The sequence below is a fragment of the Gekko japonicus genome, unplaced genomic scaffold, assembly GCF_001447785.1.
Source record: "Gekko japonicus isolate JY-2015 unplaced genomic scaffold, Gekko_japonicus_V1.1 scaffold650, whole genome shotgun sequence".
Lineage (NCBI taxonomy): Eukaryota > Metazoa > Chordata > Lepidosauria > Squamata > Gekkonidae > Gekko > Gekko japonicus.
In genome coordinates this window covers 613,184-634,343 of record NW_015164684.1, presented here as the reverse complement: position 1 = coordinate 634,343, position 21,160 = coordinate 613,184, and the positions used below count along the sequence as shown (strand labels likewise).

General features: G+C 43.6%; 1 protein-coding gene across 1 annotated transcript in view; it reads right to left on the bottom strand.

The window, feature by feature from the left end:
• Window positions 1–21,160, bottom strand: part of TTC33 (tetratricopeptide repeat domain 33) — a 55,037-nt gene that overhangs the window by 13,987 nt on the left and 19,890 nt on the right. The window contains exon 3 of the mRNA XM_015409329.1: window positions 10,117–10,198. Coding sequence (XP_015264815.1) covers window positions 10,117–10,198 — 82 coding nt within the window. The remainder of the gene's footprint in view (window positions 1–10,116; window positions 10,199–21,160) is intronic.

Below are 21,160 nucleotides of genomic sequence, written 5' to 3'. Positions count from 1 at the left end.
CGAAGATGTTTCTGTGGTCATGCGGCCGGCATGACTAAACACCAAGGTGCACGGAACGCTGTTACCTTCCCACCAAAGGGGTACCTATTTATCTACTTGCAATTTCTTGCTTTCGAACTGCTAGGTTGGCTTTGTTATCAGGCATTTAACTGGAACTGGCCACAGGGCAATCGCCTTCCCACCCCAGCCACTGTTCTCCTGTGTGTTCAGGTGCATGTATGCCCCACTAGCCTCTTCAGCTTGATGCCTCTGGCTTCTGGCAGCCCAAGCTACCAGCTGATGTCATCCTTGGATGCCACCTTCCTCCTCAGCCTCCCATGAGTGGTCAGCTGCCAGCTCTGCCGAACAGCTCCTAGGCAACTGGCCTGCTGCATAGGACCGCTCCATGGCTCTGGGGGGGGGGAAGGGTCCCTCCAGGTGTGTCCCTCCTGTATATTCAAATTATGAATATCTACCTATTGACTTAACAAGGTCTTATTTTTCATCTCATTCAAAAACCCTGTTCTGCCCAGTACCTACAAGACCAGGGGTGGCCAAACTGCGGCTCAGGAGCCACATGTGGTTCTTTCACACATATTGTGCAGCTCCCAGCAGGGTAGCTGGGGAAGTGAGGGGGAGGCATACCTCCCTCCCTCCCTCCCTCCCATCTATTTGCTTTCTTGGTTCTCTGGCTCTCTTTCTTTCTCTCTTTCTTTCCACCTCTTTCATTCTTTCTTTCCACCTCTCTCTTTTTCTCTCTCTCTTAGACAAGTACATATAATTAACAAACAAGTATCATTGGACAAATAAATATCATTATCAATATCTGTTTTACCCCTTCCATTTTGATTTTTGGCAGTCTCATTTAATGTTAATAAAAAGCAAATTTGCATATTTTTAAATAAAAAAGGTGTGTGTGATAGTTGTTGCAGCTCTCAAACATCTGGTGTTTATTCTATGTGGCTCTTACGTTGAGCAAGTTTGGCCACCCCTGTACGAGACCTTGCACCCCTGTACGAGACCTTGCTTCCACGAACCCAATCTTATGCAAATTTACCAGTTCAATGGGGATTAGTCCCAGGCTGGAAAGCATAAAATGGAAGACTGGGTAGCTTTGGAGATACAATAAGAACACACATCCTGATACATATTCACTTCCATGACGTGATGATTTTATCTGTTCAACTTGGCCAATGGGATCCTGTGTAGGAAAGCTATACCAGTTGACACATTAAAAAAGGTATCTTTATCCTAAGAGAAAGCATGCCAGAAGATAGGGCAGCAGCTTGGCAGACCAAGAGTTTCTCCTCTATGAGGCTCTAATGAGATTTAATTCTTCCCATGTAACATTTGGGGAAATTGGGGTAATTGCAGGATATTCCTGGGTTGTAAAATGATGGGAAAGGTCTTGTTTGTACATCATCTAGACAATGGACTCAGACGTTTCTATCCTGGGAGCAATCACACTGCAACCAAAATTCGAACGTGTGAGCACCCATCGCAACAGTAAAATCTTGGCTGATCCTTCACATAAGGTTCCCAGAAATACTGACCCAGCTGTTTAACAAACCCAGTGCACCCCCGACCAGTCCCCAAAATGTTTGCGAATGCCAAATAATGGGTGGGAGGAGAAAAGAGCACTTGATATTGCTGCTTGGAAGATAGATCCGTTCAGACTGAACCCGTTTCAAAAACATTGCTAATAGTGGAGGCTTCCGGTTTGGCTCCCGCGAATGGCGGACGCATCCTCGGGTCGCTCCCGAGGTCGTCTCGCCCGCCCGCGGTGGAGGAGGGAATCCGCGCGAGCGGAGACCCGAACGAGCCCCTCAGGATGAGAGGGACTCGGATCCGGGGCGCGTTAGGGCGTACTGGGGGGAGCCTCTTTCTCGGCCAAGCGGTCGGAAGTCGAGGCTCTCGCCATGCCCTGCCCCAATGGACCTTGCTGCGTGAGCGACCCCATTTACGGGGTTTAGCGGAGCAACCTGATGTCACCCGAGTGATGAAGCGCCCAAACGATGAAAAAGAAAAAGAGCGGCTGAAACTGTGAGTTGTCGAACGTGAAGAAAAACAGTTAAGTGTGTCCCCCCACCCCCAGCGAAAAGTTTTAAGGGAGGAGGAGGAGACCCCCCCTCTCCCGCAAACAGAGATTCCTAGCGAAGAAAAAGGGGGGGGGGACTGGAATCGGAGAAAAGAAGCCGTTCCTTTTGGTGCAGTGTGAAAAAAGGACAGAAGTTTTTTGTTTTAAAAAAGCGTTGTATGAACTTTAATAAAAATAAAGAAATTAACAAGATGGCGGAGCTGGATTGTAAAATTAGCGAACAAGAAAGGAGGAGCTTCCGGTCAAGCGTTTTATGTTTTGTTATGCCGGCTGTATAACAACCAGATTGTGAATGACTGTGTCCTTATCTGGGAAGTGTGAGAAATGAAGGATCTATGACAAGCGATAAAGTGCTCTCAATAGCGCTTTTATAAGTCATAGTTGCGGAGAATAGGTCCAGCTAGAGAATGGAGCGTTTAAAAATCGAAAGATAGAAAAAGGATAAATACATTCTCAAAGCTAGAGACCTTTCGAAGAGGCACGAAAGAATAAGGACTGCGTCATTTGTAGATTGCAAGCAGAAGTGGAAACAGCGACCCAGAGAGGGAGTCGAGAAACCGGTGAACAACAAGCGGAGGAAGTTCCTTTCCTGACTGTGGATTTTAAAAGAAACCAGCCCGTGGAAGATTGATTTAAGCGTATTTGAAAAGATTTTATTAACAAAGCACCATTGGGACTAATATACTAACAGATATATCTACAACTGGATTGAAGAAAGAAGTTCGACAACACACTGAAGAAGCCAAAGAAGATTTTTTTTAATATTACTAACAGATTAATATACCAGTCATAACATCACTCAGCTTTTCTTGATCCCTCTATATACCCTCCCTTTTTCCATTAAGCGAAATGTCTCTCCTTTTTAGGAGAGGAAATAAAACTTTTAAAATAAAAATAAATAAATAAATAAAAACATTGCTAATAGTAAGGAAATTAGTGACACTCCTCTTGTCAGGGTGTGTAGGCGACTGAACTGTTTCCCAACCGGAAAAGAGTCTGGCTGTACTGAAGTGGACACAATATTGAAACTGCCCACATAAAATCTTCAGGGCAGTTTCTTACAATTAGCCATTTATGTTGCACTTTTAAGATATTTTTTTAAAAAAGAGCCTTTCAATTTTTGCACAAGGATGATGGATGGAAGAAAGCCAGCCAGCCTCACAGTCACATATAACTACGTAGTTTGCTCTGAACTGCGGTCATATTATCGAAGTATAAAATGGATAAAATCAGAGTGGTCCTCAAGATGCAACAGAAGAGGATGTTCGAGTCTTCACTCCTCTCCTACTGCTTCTTTAGAATACGTGAGCCTCTCTGAAATGCCTTTGGGGGCTGGCATTGGGAGGCACCATGCTGTGATGTGGAAGGTAGGTTTCAGAGTGTGGTGCTGGGGGGCTGCTGCTCCGCCCCTTGGCCTCTGGAGTGCTGCAAGGTTCCATCTTGTCCCCATGCTTTTCAACACCTGCATGAAGCTGCTGGCAGAGGTCATCCAGAAATATGGACTGAGTTGCCACCAATATGTGGATGATGCTAAGCTCTACCTTGCACTTCCAGCAGATTCCGGAGAAGCTGTGGAAACCATGAACAGGTGTCTGAAGGCAGTTTTGGGACGGATGAGGGCTAACAAGCCGAAACTTAATCCCAATAAAACAGAGGTGCTACTGATTAGGGGAAGGTCGGAGCCAGTAACAGGGTCCTTTCCTGTTCTGGATGTGGTCACTCTCCCCTTAAGCAGGTTTATAGTTAAGGATACTGCTGGACCTCGGCCTTCTTTTGGATAAACATGTGGCAGCAATGGCCAGGGGGAGGCTGTTACCAGCTTCTGCTAGTGAGCCAGCTGAGGCCATTCATGGGCTGGAAACATCCTGCCACTGTCCTGCACACCCTGGTAACATCTAGATTAAATACTGCAATGCACTCTTTGTAGGGCTGCCCTTGAAGACTATAGTTGGTACAGAATGCTGCAGCTGATTGGGCAGGTCACAGGGACCATGTCTCGTTCCATCTGTACTGGCTCCCAATTTGCTTCCAGGTCCAAGGTGCTAGTACTGATCTTTAAAGACCTTTAAAGGCCAGCATACCTGAAGGCCCTACCCAACCACTCTGGTCATCTGTGGAGGCCCTGTGTGCTCTTGCCATCTGAAGCTAGACAGGTGGCAACCCAAAAAAGGGCCTTCTTGGTTGTGGTGCCAAAGCTTTGGAACTAGCTCTCAGGGAGATTTCTCTCTCTCTCTCTCCCTCTCTCACCAGTGAAGACTTTTTTTTGTCTTTGGTGTTTCCTCACTAACTCTTTTTAGCCCTCCTCCCTGTCTGTGTGCTTTTATGTGTTTACATTTGTCTATGATTGTAGTTTATTTTATTTAATTGCTTTAAATACTTCACATTTTTGTACCTGAAATGGTTTTTAATGTCTGAAATGTGGGGAATAAGATTGTGACATATTTGGCATGTAACTTGGCTCTAAAACTCTAAACATATATGTAAAGAGGAAAGTTTGTAAATAGAATGAAAATAATGTAAATAAACTTGGGGGAAAATGAAATGTTTTAATGCTTTGTTTTAATGTTCATCACCTTGGGGACTCTAAAATGGGTGGAAAGGTGCCACAGAAAAAATTAAAATATATTTTTTAAATTCCATAGGACACTGTCAGTTGACTGTAACCTGCTCAAGACAGCCTTTTCTGTGGTTGTGCCCCGACAATGGCACCCGCTCCAAAAAATATTCACAGGGCACCATCTCTTTTGGTAATTTAGGTGCCAGGCAAAGTCTGTCCTATCTATGAGACCCTTTACTGCTGAAGTGTTTTTGTGTGGTTTCCCCTACCCCTAACTAGTTATCACTGGCTTCAACTTCGCTGCTGCTGCTATTTGAGAGCCAGTTTAGTGTAGTGCTTAAGAGTGGCAGACTCTAATCTGGAGAACCAGGTTTGATTCCCCACTCTTCCGCATGCAGCCAGCTGGGTGACCTTGGGTCAGTCACAGTTCTCCCAGAGCTCTCTCAGCCTCCCCTACCTCACAGGGCATCTAAGAACATAAGAACATAAGAGAAGCCAATGTTGGATCAGGCCAATGGCCCATCCAGTCCAACACTCTGTCACACAGTGGCCAAAAATACCAGGTGCCATCAGGAGGTCCACCAGTGGGGCCAGGACACTAGAAGCCCTCCCACTGTTGACCCCCCCCCCCAAAGCACCAAGAATACAGTGCATTACTTGCCCCAGACTGAGAGTTCCTATCTATATCTGGTGGCTAATAGCCATTGATGGACTTCTGCTCCATATGCTTATCAAATTCCCTCTTGAAGCCGTCCATGCTTGTAGCCGCCGCCACCTCCTGTGGCAGTGAATTCCATGTGTTAATCACTCTTTGGGTGAAGAAGTACTTCCTTTTATCTGTTCTAACCCGACTGCTCAGCAATTTAATCGAGTGCCCACGGGTTCTTGTATTGTGAGAAAGGACTTCTTTCTCTACCTGCTCTATCCCATGCATAATCTTATAAACCTCGATCATGTCACCCCATAGCTGTCGTTTCTCCAAGCTAAAGAGCCCCAAGCGCTTTAACCTTTCCTCATAGGGAAAGTGTTCCAATCCTTTTATCATTCTAGTTGCCCTTTTCTGCACTTTTTCCAATGCTATGGTATCCTTTTTGAGGTGTGGTGACCAGAACTGTACACAGTACTCCAAATGAGGTCGCACCATCGATTTATACAGGGGCATTAAGATACCGGCTGATTTGTTTTCAATTCCCTTCCTAATAATCCCCAGCATAGCGTTGTGGGGAGGGGAAGGGAAGGAGATTGTAAGCTACTCTGAGACTCCTTTGGGTGGTGAAGGGCAGAGTATAAATCCAACTCTTCTTCTTTCTCTTTATTGCTGCTGCTTTCATCTATGCATTAACGGTTATTTCTTGTATGTTTTAACTTTTAATTTTGGTAGCCTTGTATTCTGTGGTATGTTGTTATATTGAATTTTACTGTAAGCTGCCCTGAGCCCTGCTTGCAGGGAAGGGTGGTCTAAAAATCGAATAAATAAATAATAAAATGGTTGTTTAATATGTTTTCTGTTATGTATATTTTAGGTAACATACATACACATAAATGCCTTGAATACACTAGTGAAAAAAATGTACTTGAAGAGAGGCACAACTGCAGGCAATGACACTACGGCCTAGGGCAGGGGTCACCACAATGCCTGTCAACACCTTTCCTGGAACCTGCCACGTGTTTTTAAGAAAGTGGGTGGGCCAAGTGGGGCTTTTGCCTAGCAGGGCTTCTGACTGGCTGTGCAGATTTTTAAAAAGTTGCTTCAGCAGCAGCTGCCACTTTAGCAAAGGGATCTTCATTGCACTGCTAAACGTAAGCTGTGTGTATGCAAGAATATATTTTTAAACAACATGTTCATTTAAGAAGGCATCCAATTAAACAGAACTTCTGTCTGAAATGTTGAAGAGTTACTGTTATGCATGACCTCACTCCCTGACATTTTGTGGTTGGCTCCACCTCCTGTCGAAGCCATTCTGTAGTTGCTGCAGCCATTTTGTGGTTGCACCCACCACCCTGTTTCAGAATTCCAAAGGTGCCTTCTGGCTCAAAAAGAGTTGGGTGCTCCCGGTCTAGTGACCAGGGGGCTACACTTAAAGAAGTATCTTAGAATTGAATTCGACTTCTGATATCGTATCCTGGATGGTCTCTTCCAGTCAGTAGCTTTTGGCCTCAGTTCATAATACTTTGAAATGTAACTACTCTGCCTTTTAAAAATAAAAATGAAAACTCGGGAACATCTTCAACAAAATGTAAAGCATTAAAATATTCTTTATTTACTTAGTTCAGAATCATGGAACACAGTGATTATTTCTGAAAACACATTAATTTTAATTGCTTAACTCACTTTTATGGCACTGAGCTTTTGCTTTAGGTGAGCCCAGAGTACAGCTAGAATTTTATTACTCTTTTTTTTTTTTTTTATCCCCGTAAGGATTTTTTTAATTTTGCAAATACTACAAACTACAAAGAAATATAGGGAAGGGACTACAACTAAGGATAAAGAAAAGCAAACCACACTATACTAAAACCCCAAGAGGAGGAGATCTTTTAACTGTTAGTAAACATGTTAGTACCATTAGTTTTATTATCACAATATACTTGTTGAGTTCTTGCTTATAACAGTTCGCTTCTTATATATTATTTTATTAGTTGTTATGAGAGAAGTCTCTGATCATCTTCTTATTCTTCTCTTCAAAAGGCCATTTTCCAAGTCCTCCTGCCTTTACTTCAACTTTCTGTCTCTAAACTCATATCCCACTCTGGCAGCTCCTGCACCTTTTTCTGTCGCAGAATCCTCTTCCGTTCCTGAGGTCGCAGAGTCACTCGACTTCGATTCTCCCTCTTTGGACTCATCATCTGTCCCCAGCTGACGTTTCAAAAATTCTTTAGCTTTAAAAGTGGAGTCTATCTTCTCTCTTCTGTCGTTGATCTTAAAGATGACACCCTCCGGAACCACCCATCTATACGATATTCCATTAGTTTGAAGAAAAGAAATTAATTCCTTGTAATTTTTCCTCTTTTGTCTGATTCAAATGGAATGTCCTTTAAAGTTTTAATGGTAACATTTTCCATTTTCAGTGGAGTTGCTGATGTTGCTTTTAAGATAGCATTCCTGGTTTGTCTTCTTGAAGACTTGACCACTATTTCTCCAGGTAGGCTATTTTTTAGGCTGTCTCCATTTCGTTTACAAGTTCCTCCGCTGTTAAGCCTACTACTGGAGCGATGATCTCACTAAGCACCTTCTTCAAGTCTTCCCGATCTGTTTCAGGAACCCCCTGAAACCTGAGAATCATGTTAGCTTTTGGCAATTCTGCTTCATTTCCACCTCTCCCATCCTTTTCTTCAACTTCTTACTTGTGGTGTCAATCTCTTTAATTTTCTCATTTGCCTGCTCCACTTTTTTCTCTGTCTCGTTCAGCTGAAGCTGTTGCGCCGCAAAGTTTTTATTCATCACAGTCAATTGCTGGTTAATACCATCGAGTTGTTCCATTACCGGCTTGAGCATATCCGCCAGGAGTTTGAGGACATCTGCTCCCTCTTCCAGTCTCAGACTCTGCCCGCCCAGTTTTGTTTTAAACTTTCTCTGCTGGGCCGCCATCTTTCCCATTTTGTTTACAATTTCTGCCGCTTCCCCACAACTCGGAAAACTCGCCAAGCGACTTTGCAATTCAGATAAGTCTCTCAAAACATTTTCGGTTTACTTCCTCCCCTCTCCCCTTTCATGTCTGTTAACCATTCTTTCGCAAAAGAAGCTAATAATCTGTGTTGTGCTCTGACCACATAGTCTCCCCCGCTCTGTGCAATACCAAAGGGAGGGGGTAGCCCAGGGAAGCAAGGAAAGGCAAGACCCTTGGGTTGCCAACTTTCCAGGGATCCCCCAAAGATTGGGGATTCCATCTCCAAATAGGGAGATTCAGCCAGAGGGGTCTCACTATCCCTCTAAAAAGGCAGTGACAATTCAGTGAGTGGTTGCTGCAAACTTAAGGAGTGAGATACGGCCACAGGACAAGGGTGAGAGGCGAACAGCTGAGTTGTAAACTGGAGCCCATTTCGCCACAGTAGGCAACCAAGCTTCGTTCAGACAAAGGAATGAAACCCTTTGCAGGTCTTTGTGAGGAACTCATTGGGGCCAGTTCTGACTAGGGATGCCAGCTCCAGGTAAGGAGATTCCTGGATATTTTCTGGTAGAGTCTATGGAAGCCAGGGTTTGGGGAGGGGAGAGGCCTCAGCTGAACAGAATGCGGGGGGGGGATATCTGTTCTGGAGTTCAGTTGTGATACTGGTGATCTTCAGGCTCCACCTGGAGGTTGGCTACCCTAGACGTAGCAGTCTGCTAGATCCAGGTTCTTGCTGTAGAAGCTGAGTGGGTGATTTTGGACCAGTCACAGACTTTCAGCCTAACCTCCCTCATGGGGTTGTTGTGCAAGTCAAAAGGGGGAGAGGAGAATGATGTAAGCTGCTTTGGTCCCCATTGCAGAGAAAGACTACTTTTCCTCCTGGGAAACCATTGTTGCCAAACTCCAGATGAGGGCTGGAGATCACTCAGAATTACAACTGTTCTCCAGATAGCAGAGATCAGTTCCCCTGGAAAAAATTGTGGACTCTGTGTCCTTATACCCTGCTGAGATGCCCCCCCCCCCATAACAGCCAATGCGATGTGGCAGTCAGGGCTTCAGAGCACAGTAGAGGCTGCAAGTGCGGGGGGGAGATAGAAAGCTGAAGAGTGAGGGGGAAATGAAGGTAGGTTGAAGATTGGCTGGGAAGGAGATAGGGTTGCCAACTCCAGGTTGGGAGATTTGATGGTTGGAGCCAGGAGAGGGTAAGGTTTGAGGAGGGGTGGGACATCAGACAGGCATAATGCCATAGACTCCACCCTCCAAACCAGCCATTCCCTGTCAGGGAACCATTGTTGCCAATCTCCAGGTGAGGGCTGGAGATCCCTCAAAATTACAACTGCTCTTCAGGTAGCAGACATCAGTTCCTCTGGAGAAAATGGTGGACTCTGTGTCATTACACCCTGCTGAGGTCGCCACAGCAATTGATGCTGAGTGCCCAAGGTTGGGGCACCTGCCCAGAGCCTCTTTCTAGAGCTCGTATTTATTTCCAGAATGGGCCTTATTACTAGTCTTTAAATAATTTTGTTTTTTTAAAAAATGGTATCTTATAATATATGTACTAACCAAAATGTGACGTCTTTGAGGTCTACCAAGAGTTGCTAGGACAATTATTTCACAGGTACTTCCTTCACTTCTATCCCCTAAAATCTTAAAAGGTTGGATTGTGTACAGAGCCAAATATTCAGTGAATGCAAATGGCAGGAATACTTCACAACTTAAAAGATTAGTGCTTCATGATTCCAAGAGGAACTCTGGAATGTTCTGTGGCTGGGTTGCTCATACACCAATGTTTGATTCTTCTTTGCATGACTAGCCACACTTGGTATGAATAAATATTCCCATATTTTTGAACTACCAAAACATCTTGATGTGTTTACCTGTGATTTCATCTCATAGAGGGTAGCATCTTCTGGAGTTAACTGAAGAGCTTCATCCCATTTGTGAACAGCCTCCCGGTATCTGCAAGTGGTTAAAACAGCAGAATGGTCTTACTAGGTTTATGGATGAGTCAAAATAAATGTCAGTATCTTTACCAATTCATCAAGGGAAGTCATACACTCTGGCCATTACAATGACTGGAAATGAAGAAGACATTAGCATGTGACAACCCCCTCATCCTGATGGAAGGGCCAGGAGGATCATTCGGCCTGGTCCTCAAAGCTCAAAGAGGGCCTCAAATTTAGGTATCTCTTAAGTGTCTGCCATTTGACAGGTTTCACAACTTGTTTTTATCTACATCCCAATTAGACAAAAATGTGACACACTCTTCCAGCTTAGATTTAGTAGCACCGCAGAGACCAACAAGATTTATTTAGGGTCTCTAAGGTGCTACTGAACTCAAATCTAATGCTTTTACTACAGAACAACATGGCTACCCTCTGATGTCATATTCTTATGATTATTACAGCTAGGATCCTGTAAAACTGTAATGGTGGCTGGTGGCCTAGTTTAAATATAAAGCATGTTGGGTTTTATAGCATGTAGAGTTTAGTCTTATGCATGTTTGTTGGTAGGGGCCGCGGTGGCTCAGAGGTTAAGATGCTGAAGCTGCAGACCAGAAGGTCTGTAGCTCGGCAGTTTGAGACCCTAGTGCTGTGTGACGGAGTGAGCTCCCGTCTCTGGCCCCAGCTCTTGCTAACCTAGCAGTTCGAAAGCAAGAAATTGCAAGTAGATAAACAGGTACCGCTTCGGTGGGAAGGTAACAGTGTTCCGTGCACCTTGGCATTTAGTCATGCTGACCACATGACCACAGAAACGTCTTCAGACAGTGCTGGCTCTTTGGCTTGGAAATGGAGATGAGCACTGCCCCCTGGAGTCAGATTCGACTAGCTTTTGAGGAAGGGAAACCTTTATGTTTGTTGGTGGAAAGTGCTGTCTAGTCACAGCTGACTAATGGCGACCCCATAGGGTTTTCAAGGCAAGAGAAAAACAGAGGTGGTTTGCCATTGCCTGCCTTTGCATTGCGACCTTGGACTTTGCTGGTGGTCTCCCATCCAAATACTGAAATGAAATACTGAAATACTGACACTGCTTAGCTTCGAGATCTGACAAGATCGGGCTAGCCTGGGCCATCCAGGTCAGGGCCTGTATGTTTATCCATTGTAAGTAAAAACTAAGCTCTTTAATGGTTTTGACATGCTGTGCAAGTGTGCAACTGAAATCTTAGTTACAGTTCCCTGTAGATACAGCGGGACTCATGTAGACAGAAACAGGCAATCTTCTTTAACAGTTCTTGCATAAACCACCTGGGCACAATTCAGTAAGGACTTACAACTGTGTGGCTTTGAACTGCTGAAGACATCCTCTCACCTAACCATTCTGTACCATATTTGTTTCTATGTTCCTCAGCATGCTGTCAATTTTGCAGCTGACAAATCATTCATCATGAAGTAAAACCCAGCACCTTTGAAGCCTTGGGGCAGCTGGTGTTCCTAATGGTCTACTGCATAAATCTATTTAGTTCTATACAGCTGCAAGTGCCGTACAACCAGGCAAAGTGCCAAACAACTTATTGCATCAACAACAGAATCACTCGACAGCAACAATCCAGCCTCAGAAGTAAGAGCTACTACGTACTAAGGGGCTATTATACATACGCAGGTAAAATAAAGGCACAATGTCACATGCTTCAATTTCACTGATGTTAATTTTTGGACTTTTGGCTTGTGACAGCAGCATATGGAACATAGTGGTTCTTTTCCTCATTTTTAATGTCCTTACCCATTTTCTTTCTAATACCAGAAAATGGGACAGTGTTGGTTTGTTTTTAATGATCAGTTTCATCATCATCACCATCAAATTTATAAATTTATAAACCGCCCTCCAACTCAGGGCAGTGTACATTCTCCTACCATTCAACGCCTGATATACTCCCAACCAATGCATATTATCACAAGTGGCTAGTGATGTGAAATTTACTATGGGAATGTCGGCTAACAGGTGATGAAATATCTATTACTTTCCTAACTCATTAGGATAATGATTTTATGCTTGATAGAGGATCTTTCTGTAAAATTGTTAGGCTGTATAAAGCACATTGACTTAGTTTCAGAATATTGTAATTTGAGGTACTTTTAACAATTTGAAGCTTTTCTGATATTAATTTCTGTATTGACAAATTAAAACAATAAAGTATTTAATTATAAAAAATTAAACATGAACAATTAAAAACAATAAAAAATAATACATGGCTAAAACTGATAAAACAGTATAATTCTTCCACATAACAGATGGTGTACATATAACCTCACTCCCACTATCGGGTGGATGACATGCTATTTTTCAGACTAATAAAACCTTACTTAAATCTAAGAGAGCCAGTTTGGTATAGTGGTTAGGAGCGCAGACTCTAATCTGTGAGAACCAGGTTTAATTCCCCACGCCTCCATATGCAGCTGCTGGTGTGACCTTGGGTCAGTCATAAATTCTTTCAGAGCTGTTCTCTCAAGGGCAGTTCTTGAAAGAGCTCTCTGAGCCCCGCCTACCTTCCAAGGGTGTCTGTTGTGGGGAGGGAAAGGGGAAGGGATTGTGAGCCGCTCTGAGACTCCTTCGTGTAGTGAAGGGCGGGATATAAATCCAATCTCTTTTTCTTCTTCTAGATGTTTCTCTGCCTAATCCAAGCATATCTCAGGTATTTGACATCTCTTGTTAAATATAAACACTAACATGTCACAGAAGTTTGCATCAACCTTCTTATGGCACTCATAATGTCTTCTGGACAAGTTCATTCTCAACCATACGAAGCCACAGATGACACACTGCTGTGTACATAATGATATATCTAAGCCGTTCTGAAGAGTCTAACCTTCAGATTTTTATTCCTATTGGTTCTAGAGTGCACATTCTTAAAAATGTGGTAGCTTAACCTCAGGATGCTTAAACTCCCAAAGCTCTAGATAAGTGCCTGCAACAGATCCAAATGTAGCATTGAATACTGTGCCTCATATGCTTTTATGGGGAAGCAAAGAAAAGTTAACAATCTCTTCTAATAATATGTTCGAACAACAGATGTAATGCCATTAATGGAAGTGTTACACACATTATAGTTTGGACTGTAGCGACAGCAATTTGTTTCAATTAAATTCTCTTCTGCATAAGGTAATTATAATATTCATATTTGGGATTTTATGGCTAACATGTTAAACTGCTTGGTAACAACAAATACTTAAATTCACAGATCTGCTATAAAGCACAACTATTGGTGTGATAACGTATTAGCTGTTTTCCTTGTTTTCAGCATTTTTGGAAGTTTGAAGTGTTGGTTATATATACTGAAGAAGATACCTCACTAATATTGAAATGAGTCATACCCAGGAGCTTATCTTGTTGATATTATTCTTATCTTCCAAATACTGTCATTGTTATTCTTATTCTCTAAATATTTTGGCATTTATGCCTTGTGTTAAGGTTGGATAATTGTGGATATGCTGTTGCCATATGTAGCACACAGTGCTTTTGCTATATGTTATTTTCTCCTACATGTTTAACATTGTACTTGTGCAGTTTTTCATATGATTTCTGCCATACATACATAATACACATTTTTAACCTTTTGACATGCAATGGCAACTGTGTTTTTTGTATTATTTAATATGTGACACAACTATTGGCCTATGTGAGAAATAACGACATGATTATTTGTATATATTCAGTTGTTTATTGCTAGTCCTAACCTGGTGGTTTCTCCAATACTCTGTACACCTGGCACTGAGATAGCCTTTTCCTTAATGCTGCTCCTGAGGGGCACTTGTGACATTCTCTTGTGAAAAACCATAAAATTAAAAAAACCCAAAACCAGCCTGTTCTTCTTCCCCCCTCAGTTTCCTTTCCCCCAGTTGCATACACCGGTGAAGAAGTTCACAAGGAGGATGGTGGACAGACTCAAAGACAACCAGAACATTTATATAACAACTTTCAGTTGTGTTTACTTTGACACACCTGAAGCTGCCTTGGACTGAATCAGGTCACGGGGTCCATCAAGGTCAGTACTGTGTCTACTCAGACCTGCAGCAGCTTTCCAGGGTCCTTAGCAGAGATCTTACACATTACTGACTACCTGATCCTTTTAACTGGAGATGCCGGGGATTGAACCTTGGACCCTCTGCATGACAGGCAGATGCTCTACCCCTGAGCCATGGCTCCTCCCTTCCAAATAACACACTTGGTTGCTGCCTTGCCTTTTGGAATATGTCGTTGTTGTTCAGTCGCACAGTCGAGTCCGACTCTTCGCGACCCCATGGACTAGATCCCGCCAGGCCCTCCTGTCTTCCGCTGTCCTCTGCAGTTTGCTCAGTTTCATGTTCGTTGCATCGATGACACTGTCCAACCATCTCATCCTTTGCCGTCCCCGTCTTCAGCTATATCATTAAAGATGTCCAAGCCATGCTTGACATTTGTCAGCCACCCAGGAGCTTATGATTGTCTTTTTACCAGTGCCTTGAAATCTTTCCATATCCCTCTGTGAACGAGGGTAGCTGTTGGGAAACTGTTTCAGCTTTCCCTCAGTGCAACTTCCAGCACAATAAACCCTTTCTGAGAAACTGGGGGGACTGGAGGCGATGGCAAGACAGGGAGAAAATGTCCACCCCTTCAATGATGGCTCTACAGTTCCACCTCCAAGCCTCGGAAACATTACTGCTCGCACACAACCAAAGCCAGAGACAACCTTGGAGGTGGTAGAGAAATGCCTGTTATCTTAGCCACCTCGGTAATGTTTTTTATTGAGGTGTGTGCAAAAGTTTTAAAATAAATACAACTCCCCCTTCCTGTAGCTTCCAAGTAAACCAGCTGAGGCAACTAATGACCCCGCAAGAAGAAATGGCGTGGGTTGCACAGGGCTCATGCCAAGAAGGCACCTATGAAAGACAGCACTACTCACTCTCTTCTGTGGCTCTGGCTTAGGGCTGTGATGTGAATCTTCCTAGGAGCACGTGTATTGCCCCCCCCCCCAAACCACAGCAATGTGCTAAGTAACTGCAAAATGCTGTCTCCAAGGAACACCATGCTACTCTTTGATTATTACCTGTCCAGTATCTCAACAGCTGTTTCATCACAGCGCAATCACATGCATCTATTCAAATGTGTAAATAATGTATGGAGCAATTGATCTCTTCATTGATAATGACACCCAAGGAGCAGCCTGTGGCTGAAAGCAGGTTAATTTTTTTCCCCTGGATGTAAAAGGCAAGGCCTCAGAGATATATTGGCAGTTTTCCTGAAAACCTCAGTGCACTTCTTAATCTAGCCAAAATACTTTCTTAAATTCTCCTGCTGACCCTTTGGAAGCGATAGCAATCTGAAAGCTTTCAAAACTGCCTGCAAAAAGAAAAGGTCAGTGCAGCCCACAAACGTGTTACACTAACCACGTGGTGTTTCCTCAGAGTTTTCAGTGTTTTGCTAAAACAGCTACAATTTCAGTTGCAAGCAGCACCTCTGTGTGTGTGTGTGTGTGTTAAGTGCCATCAGGTTGCTTCTGACTTATGGTGACCTGTGGGAAGGAGGAGTCAGTGAAAGTCATTCTTTCTCCTTGCATGTGCAAAAATTTTAACATAGGCTCCAAGCCTAGGGATGGGTTGATATCCTCGGGGGGGGGGCGTCAGTAATCTGGGGTGCATTTTGAGCTGACACAGGACTGGGCTTTTTGGAAGTCCCAGTATATAAAGTCTATTGGATCACCTTTGATCACAAAGCGTATTAACAGAGAACGCCAAAAGGATGGTGAGACTGCCCTTTACAGAAGCCATGCTGATTCTGTCTCACTAGAACTTGTTCCTCTGTGTGCTTAATAATTTTACCTTAAATAACAGTTTCCCCCAATTTACCTGGAACAGACTTTGTGGTAACTGGTCTGTGTCTGTCTCTTTTCCGGGTTTCTTTTTAAAAAAACTGGCACTACCTTTACTAATTGCCGGTCATCTGGAAGAGAGTATGATTTTAGTACTGTCGCATATTTCCGTCAGGAGATGAACAACTTCTCATTCATTCATTCATTCATTCAGTTCTTCAAGAACCTTTGGGAATAAACCACCCAGGTCAGACAACTTGCTAGTTTTTAATTTGTCCATTAGCCCTGGAACTGCATCTCATCATCTCTACTGGATTTTGGCACCCTTCCGGGAAACAGCGGTTCCAGCATGAGTAACTGTCCCAATTTTCCTCAGTGAATTCATTCAGTTTCTCTGCAACCTCCCTGTCTTTTAGCAGTGAAAGTTACAAACAAAAATATGCAATTATTAATACAGCTAAAAACCATTTGACTTTAAAAGCACCATTGAAACAGTGACAATTAAAAGAAGCAGCAGACCTAGAGACCAGTCAGAGATGTATGCCAACATCTGAATGCATCTCTCTTTTTTTTGCAAACTTGTTTTCATATTGCAAATCCAAGCAGAGCTGAAGTATCATTTATTTATTTATTATTTTATTCAATTTATACCCTGCCCTCCCCGCTACGTGGGCTCAGGGCGGCTTACAAGGGCATACGCCAATATAAAACATTTAAAACCATTTAAAACCATCACTATACAAATAACATGACAAACCATCACTATACAAATAACACGACAAAGAGAGAAAAAAGTTTCTCAGATAGTCTTTAAAGCTTATTTTATCATGCTTTTTAGTAAAGGTAAAGGTTCCCTTGCTCGAAAGCCAGTCAAATCCGACTCTAGGGTTGCAGTGTTCATCTCCGTTTCAAAGCCGAAGAGCCAGCGCTGTCCAAAGACATTTCCGTGGGCATGTGGCCGGCATGACTACACACCAAGGCGCACGGAACGCTGTTACCTTCCCACCGAAGTGGTACCTATTTATCTACTTGCAATTTCTTGCTTTCGAACTGCTAGGTTGGCAGGAGCTGGAACTAGAGACGGGAGCTCACTCCGTCATGTGGTACACTTGGGTCTCGAACTGCTGAACTACCAACCTTCCACAGCCTGCAGTTCAGCGTCTTAACCACTTGAGCCACCACAGCTTTTTAAAAGTACATAAAAGCCTAGATCAGAGGTTTCAAACTCATTTGCTACGAGGTCTGGATCTGACATAAATGTTACTTCGTTGGACCAGGCCATGTGTGCTATAAAATGTAATGCCAGGTGCCAGATATATAAACTTTATAAATGACACAGGCAAACCCAATTAATAATATTATTTCTTACACAAAATACAAGCAAAAGGAATTGATTCCTAGGAGTGAAAGCAATTGATTTACTGGGGAATTTACAAAAGCCTCAATAAATGTATTTAATCATATGCAAGACTTGGGTTTTTTCTCAAGGGATACCATGAGGGGGGTATTTTACATTTCCATACAAATCAGTTATTTTGTATATATAGCACTTTTTAGGAGATGAGTCAAATAAATTAGTTTTTCAGCACCCCCTCCATACACCCAGCCTCAGCAGCCAAACACAGCTATGACCTGTCTCTCATTCTTCCCTTCCTCTCTTACCCTGACCTACCTCTGAGGATCTCAAGGAGACACACCAGACTTCCCCCTCCACCGCCCCATCCCCACTACCAACAACAACCCTGTGAGGTGGTACAGTCTGAGTGATTGGCCCCAGGTGACCCAGAGAACAGGGTCCTGGCTCAGGAGAAAAGGGGTCTGGACCTGGCTCTCCCAGATCCCATCCTTCATTTCCCACAGGAGTGGCAGGGATGAGGGGAAAGCCTGACAGAGAGGCTGTTTCCAAAACCTCCAAGGCGTGCTCTTTGTCCTCCCCTGACCCCTTTTCCTTCATGGGCTGAGAACAGGTGTTGTGGAGAAGGGAGGTCACCACCCCCTCCCTGACACTCTGGCTCCCAGCTCTGCGGCTGTTCAGATGTGCAACAGTGACACACCTTTTCCCCTTCGCTCCTCCACTCACTTCTGAGGCCAGGACATCTTTCCCCTCAAAATGGAATGCACAAGACAGCCCAGTTGCCTCCTAATCCACGCACTGACTCTCCTCCTCCTCTCTCTGTCTCCTGCTGGCTCCCATCCCTTTGTCCCTTTCTCCACCTTCACCGCCATTCCCCCCACACTATTTTACCTCAGCCTCATAGTTCTGCTGCCTAGCAATTTTTTTTCTATTTCCTGACAGCTTCGATCACACATACTTCATCGCTTGTGCCTGCTCCCCTCCCCCCGCAGCCTGCAGCCTTCCCTCCCTCTCACCAGTTGCTTGCAGGCCAGATAAGAGCCCTGGATGGGCCAGTTCTGCCCTCTGGGCCATATGTTTGACACCCCTGGCCTAGACTGAGAAGTTGTCTTTCAAATATATCAGGTTCCTCCAAGAATTTACACACACAAACTATGCACCTGATTCTAAAAATCAAGTATTAACATAGAAGCAGAGAAAAGGTCTGAAGATAGGCTTAAATGCAACGTCCTGCCACAGTAACAGCTATCTTTTACTAGATCTAGGGCACCCCTTGAATTAGCCGGCTCCTTCCTTCTCACACACACACCTTTCCCTTCCCTTTCAATCTGGAGCTGGTTTCAGCTATTGTCAGTCCAAACCATGTTCTGCACACCTGTGTCCAACTATGAGTTGGATCCAACAACAAGTTTAGCAATAAGGAGCCTGTAATGATTTCATGTTTTGGTGTGTGTGTTTCTTTAAATGTTTAGTTTGACTGCAGTAATGTAAGGAGAGTGATAGAAGGAGACAAGTGTGATGTGACTGGCTGATGACTGAGTGTGGGAGGAGAGATGTCTCTGAGGTGATTCTGTGTTCCTGAAGAGACGAGTGTGGAGAGTTTTTGAGAGAGTCAGTATGACAGAGGAAGCAGTTGGAGTTCAGCCTGTGTGGCTATATGAGCAAGAGAGTTTAGCCTGTGTGGCTATATGAGTGAGAGAGTTCAGCCTGTGTGGCTATATATGAGCAAGAGAGTTTAGCCTGTGTGGCTATATATGAGAGAGAGATGAGCCTGCCAGAGTTGAGTTTTGGTGTTTGAGAGACTGTGTGTGATGCCAAGCTTTATCAGTTATATTTTCTTTCTTCAACAACAGTTCAAAAATACCCAGAAACCTATTTTGTTCTTTTATAAATAAATCATTATTTGTTTAAACTTATCCCAGCATTCAAAAGAGTCCTTCCTCAGGGCCACATAGTCCTCTGAAGTGCCCAGACACAGGGTCATTCTACAAAAATAGAGAGATTTTGGAATTTTTAATTCCTGGTGGCAGCAGAAATCTACTAAATTCATGTACACAGAGTGTGTTTTAAAGGAGAAACAGTTTTCCCAATAAGCAGGACGTCACAGAGCTATTAAGATTCAACCTAATCTCTCCACTGAATGCTCACATGTACAGGCCAATAATGAATAACTGGAAATGCAGTTCAAAGAGCAGGGTGTGAAACTTACTACGCTTAACCCTGTCATAGTTCCTGTAATCTGATAACAATATCCTGGTGTGGCCTTCAGACCTCGATAAGACAAAGCAATATTAATTCCTTACAAGTCAAATCTACTCATTAATTAATACCAAATTGCCAGTGTCTGTCTACAGATACATTTCCAGTGGTTCCCACAATACATATGGAACACTTCCAAAGAAACTTTGCTGTATGCTGAGTCAGGCCATCTGTCAGAAGATCAAGGTCAGTACTTTGACTGGAAGAGCTCTTCAGTGTCTCACGTAGAGTTCTTTCATATCTTCTGCTACTTGATCCAACTACAGATGACAGGGATACAACTAGAAAACAGATTAGCCAGCATCATAATGCCCCTGTATAAATTGATGGTGTGACCTCATTTGGAATACTGTGTGCAATTCTGGTCACCACACCTCAAAAAGGATATTATAGCACTGGGAAAAGTGCAGAATGATAAATGGCTTGGAACACTTCCCCTATGAAGAAAAGTTAAAGCACTTGGGGCTCTTTAGCTTGGAGAAACGACGACTGAGGGGTGACATGATAGGGGCTTACAAGATTATAAATGGGATAGAACAGGTAGAGAAAGAAGTACTTTTCTCCCTTTCTCACAAGAACTCATGGGCACTCCATGAAATTGCTGAGCGGTCAGGTTAGAACAGATAAAAGGAAGTACTTCTTCACCCAAAGAGTGATTAACACATGAAATTCACTGCCACAGGAGGTGGTGGTGGCTACAAGCATAGACGGCTTCAAGAGGAAATTGGATAAACATATGGAGCAGAGGTCCATCAGTGGCTATTAGCCACAAGGCATAGATTGGAAGTCTCGGTCTGGGGCAAGTGCTGCTCTGTATTCTTGGTGCTTGGTGGGGGCAACAGTGGGAGGGCTTCTAATGTCCTGGCCCCACTGTTGGACCTCTTGATGGCACCTGGTATTTTTGGCCACTGTGTGACAGAGTATTGGATTGGATGGGCCATTGGCCTGATCAAACATTGGCTTCTCTTATGTTCTTAGAGATGCCTGGGACCTCCTGCATACAAAAAAAAATGCACTACCACTGTGCCATGGCTCATCCCTGACATTGCTCTCTGATATGCTAACAAGATCTTTAAAAACAAAACTCAATTTCCCTAATGAAACAAAACACATTTCCTTTAACAACTAGGGCTCAGGAAGACAAGTGGAAGACTAATGTTTGTACTGAAACCTTAAATCACCTCTTTAGAAAAAAATAATCCATCCCTACCAAAGGTACTCCTGAGAATTACCTAGCCAACTTTCCTTCTTATAAAGGACTAGTAAGAAAAGCCCGTCGTGGCGGTAGACGACGGGCCCTAGATAGGAAGGAAGGGCGAGTGGAAGGGAGGAATGGAGAAGAGGAGGGAGAGAGAGAGAGACAGAGTTAGAGAGGGGAGAAAGAGAGGAAAGGGGGGGAGAGAGTGGGGTTAATGTTAGTAATTTGGAAAGAAAGGAAGGCAGAAAGCTAGGAAAGAAGGTAGGAAGAATGGAAGGAAGGAAGGAAGGAAGGAAGGAAGGAAGGAAGGAAGGAAGGAAGGAAGGA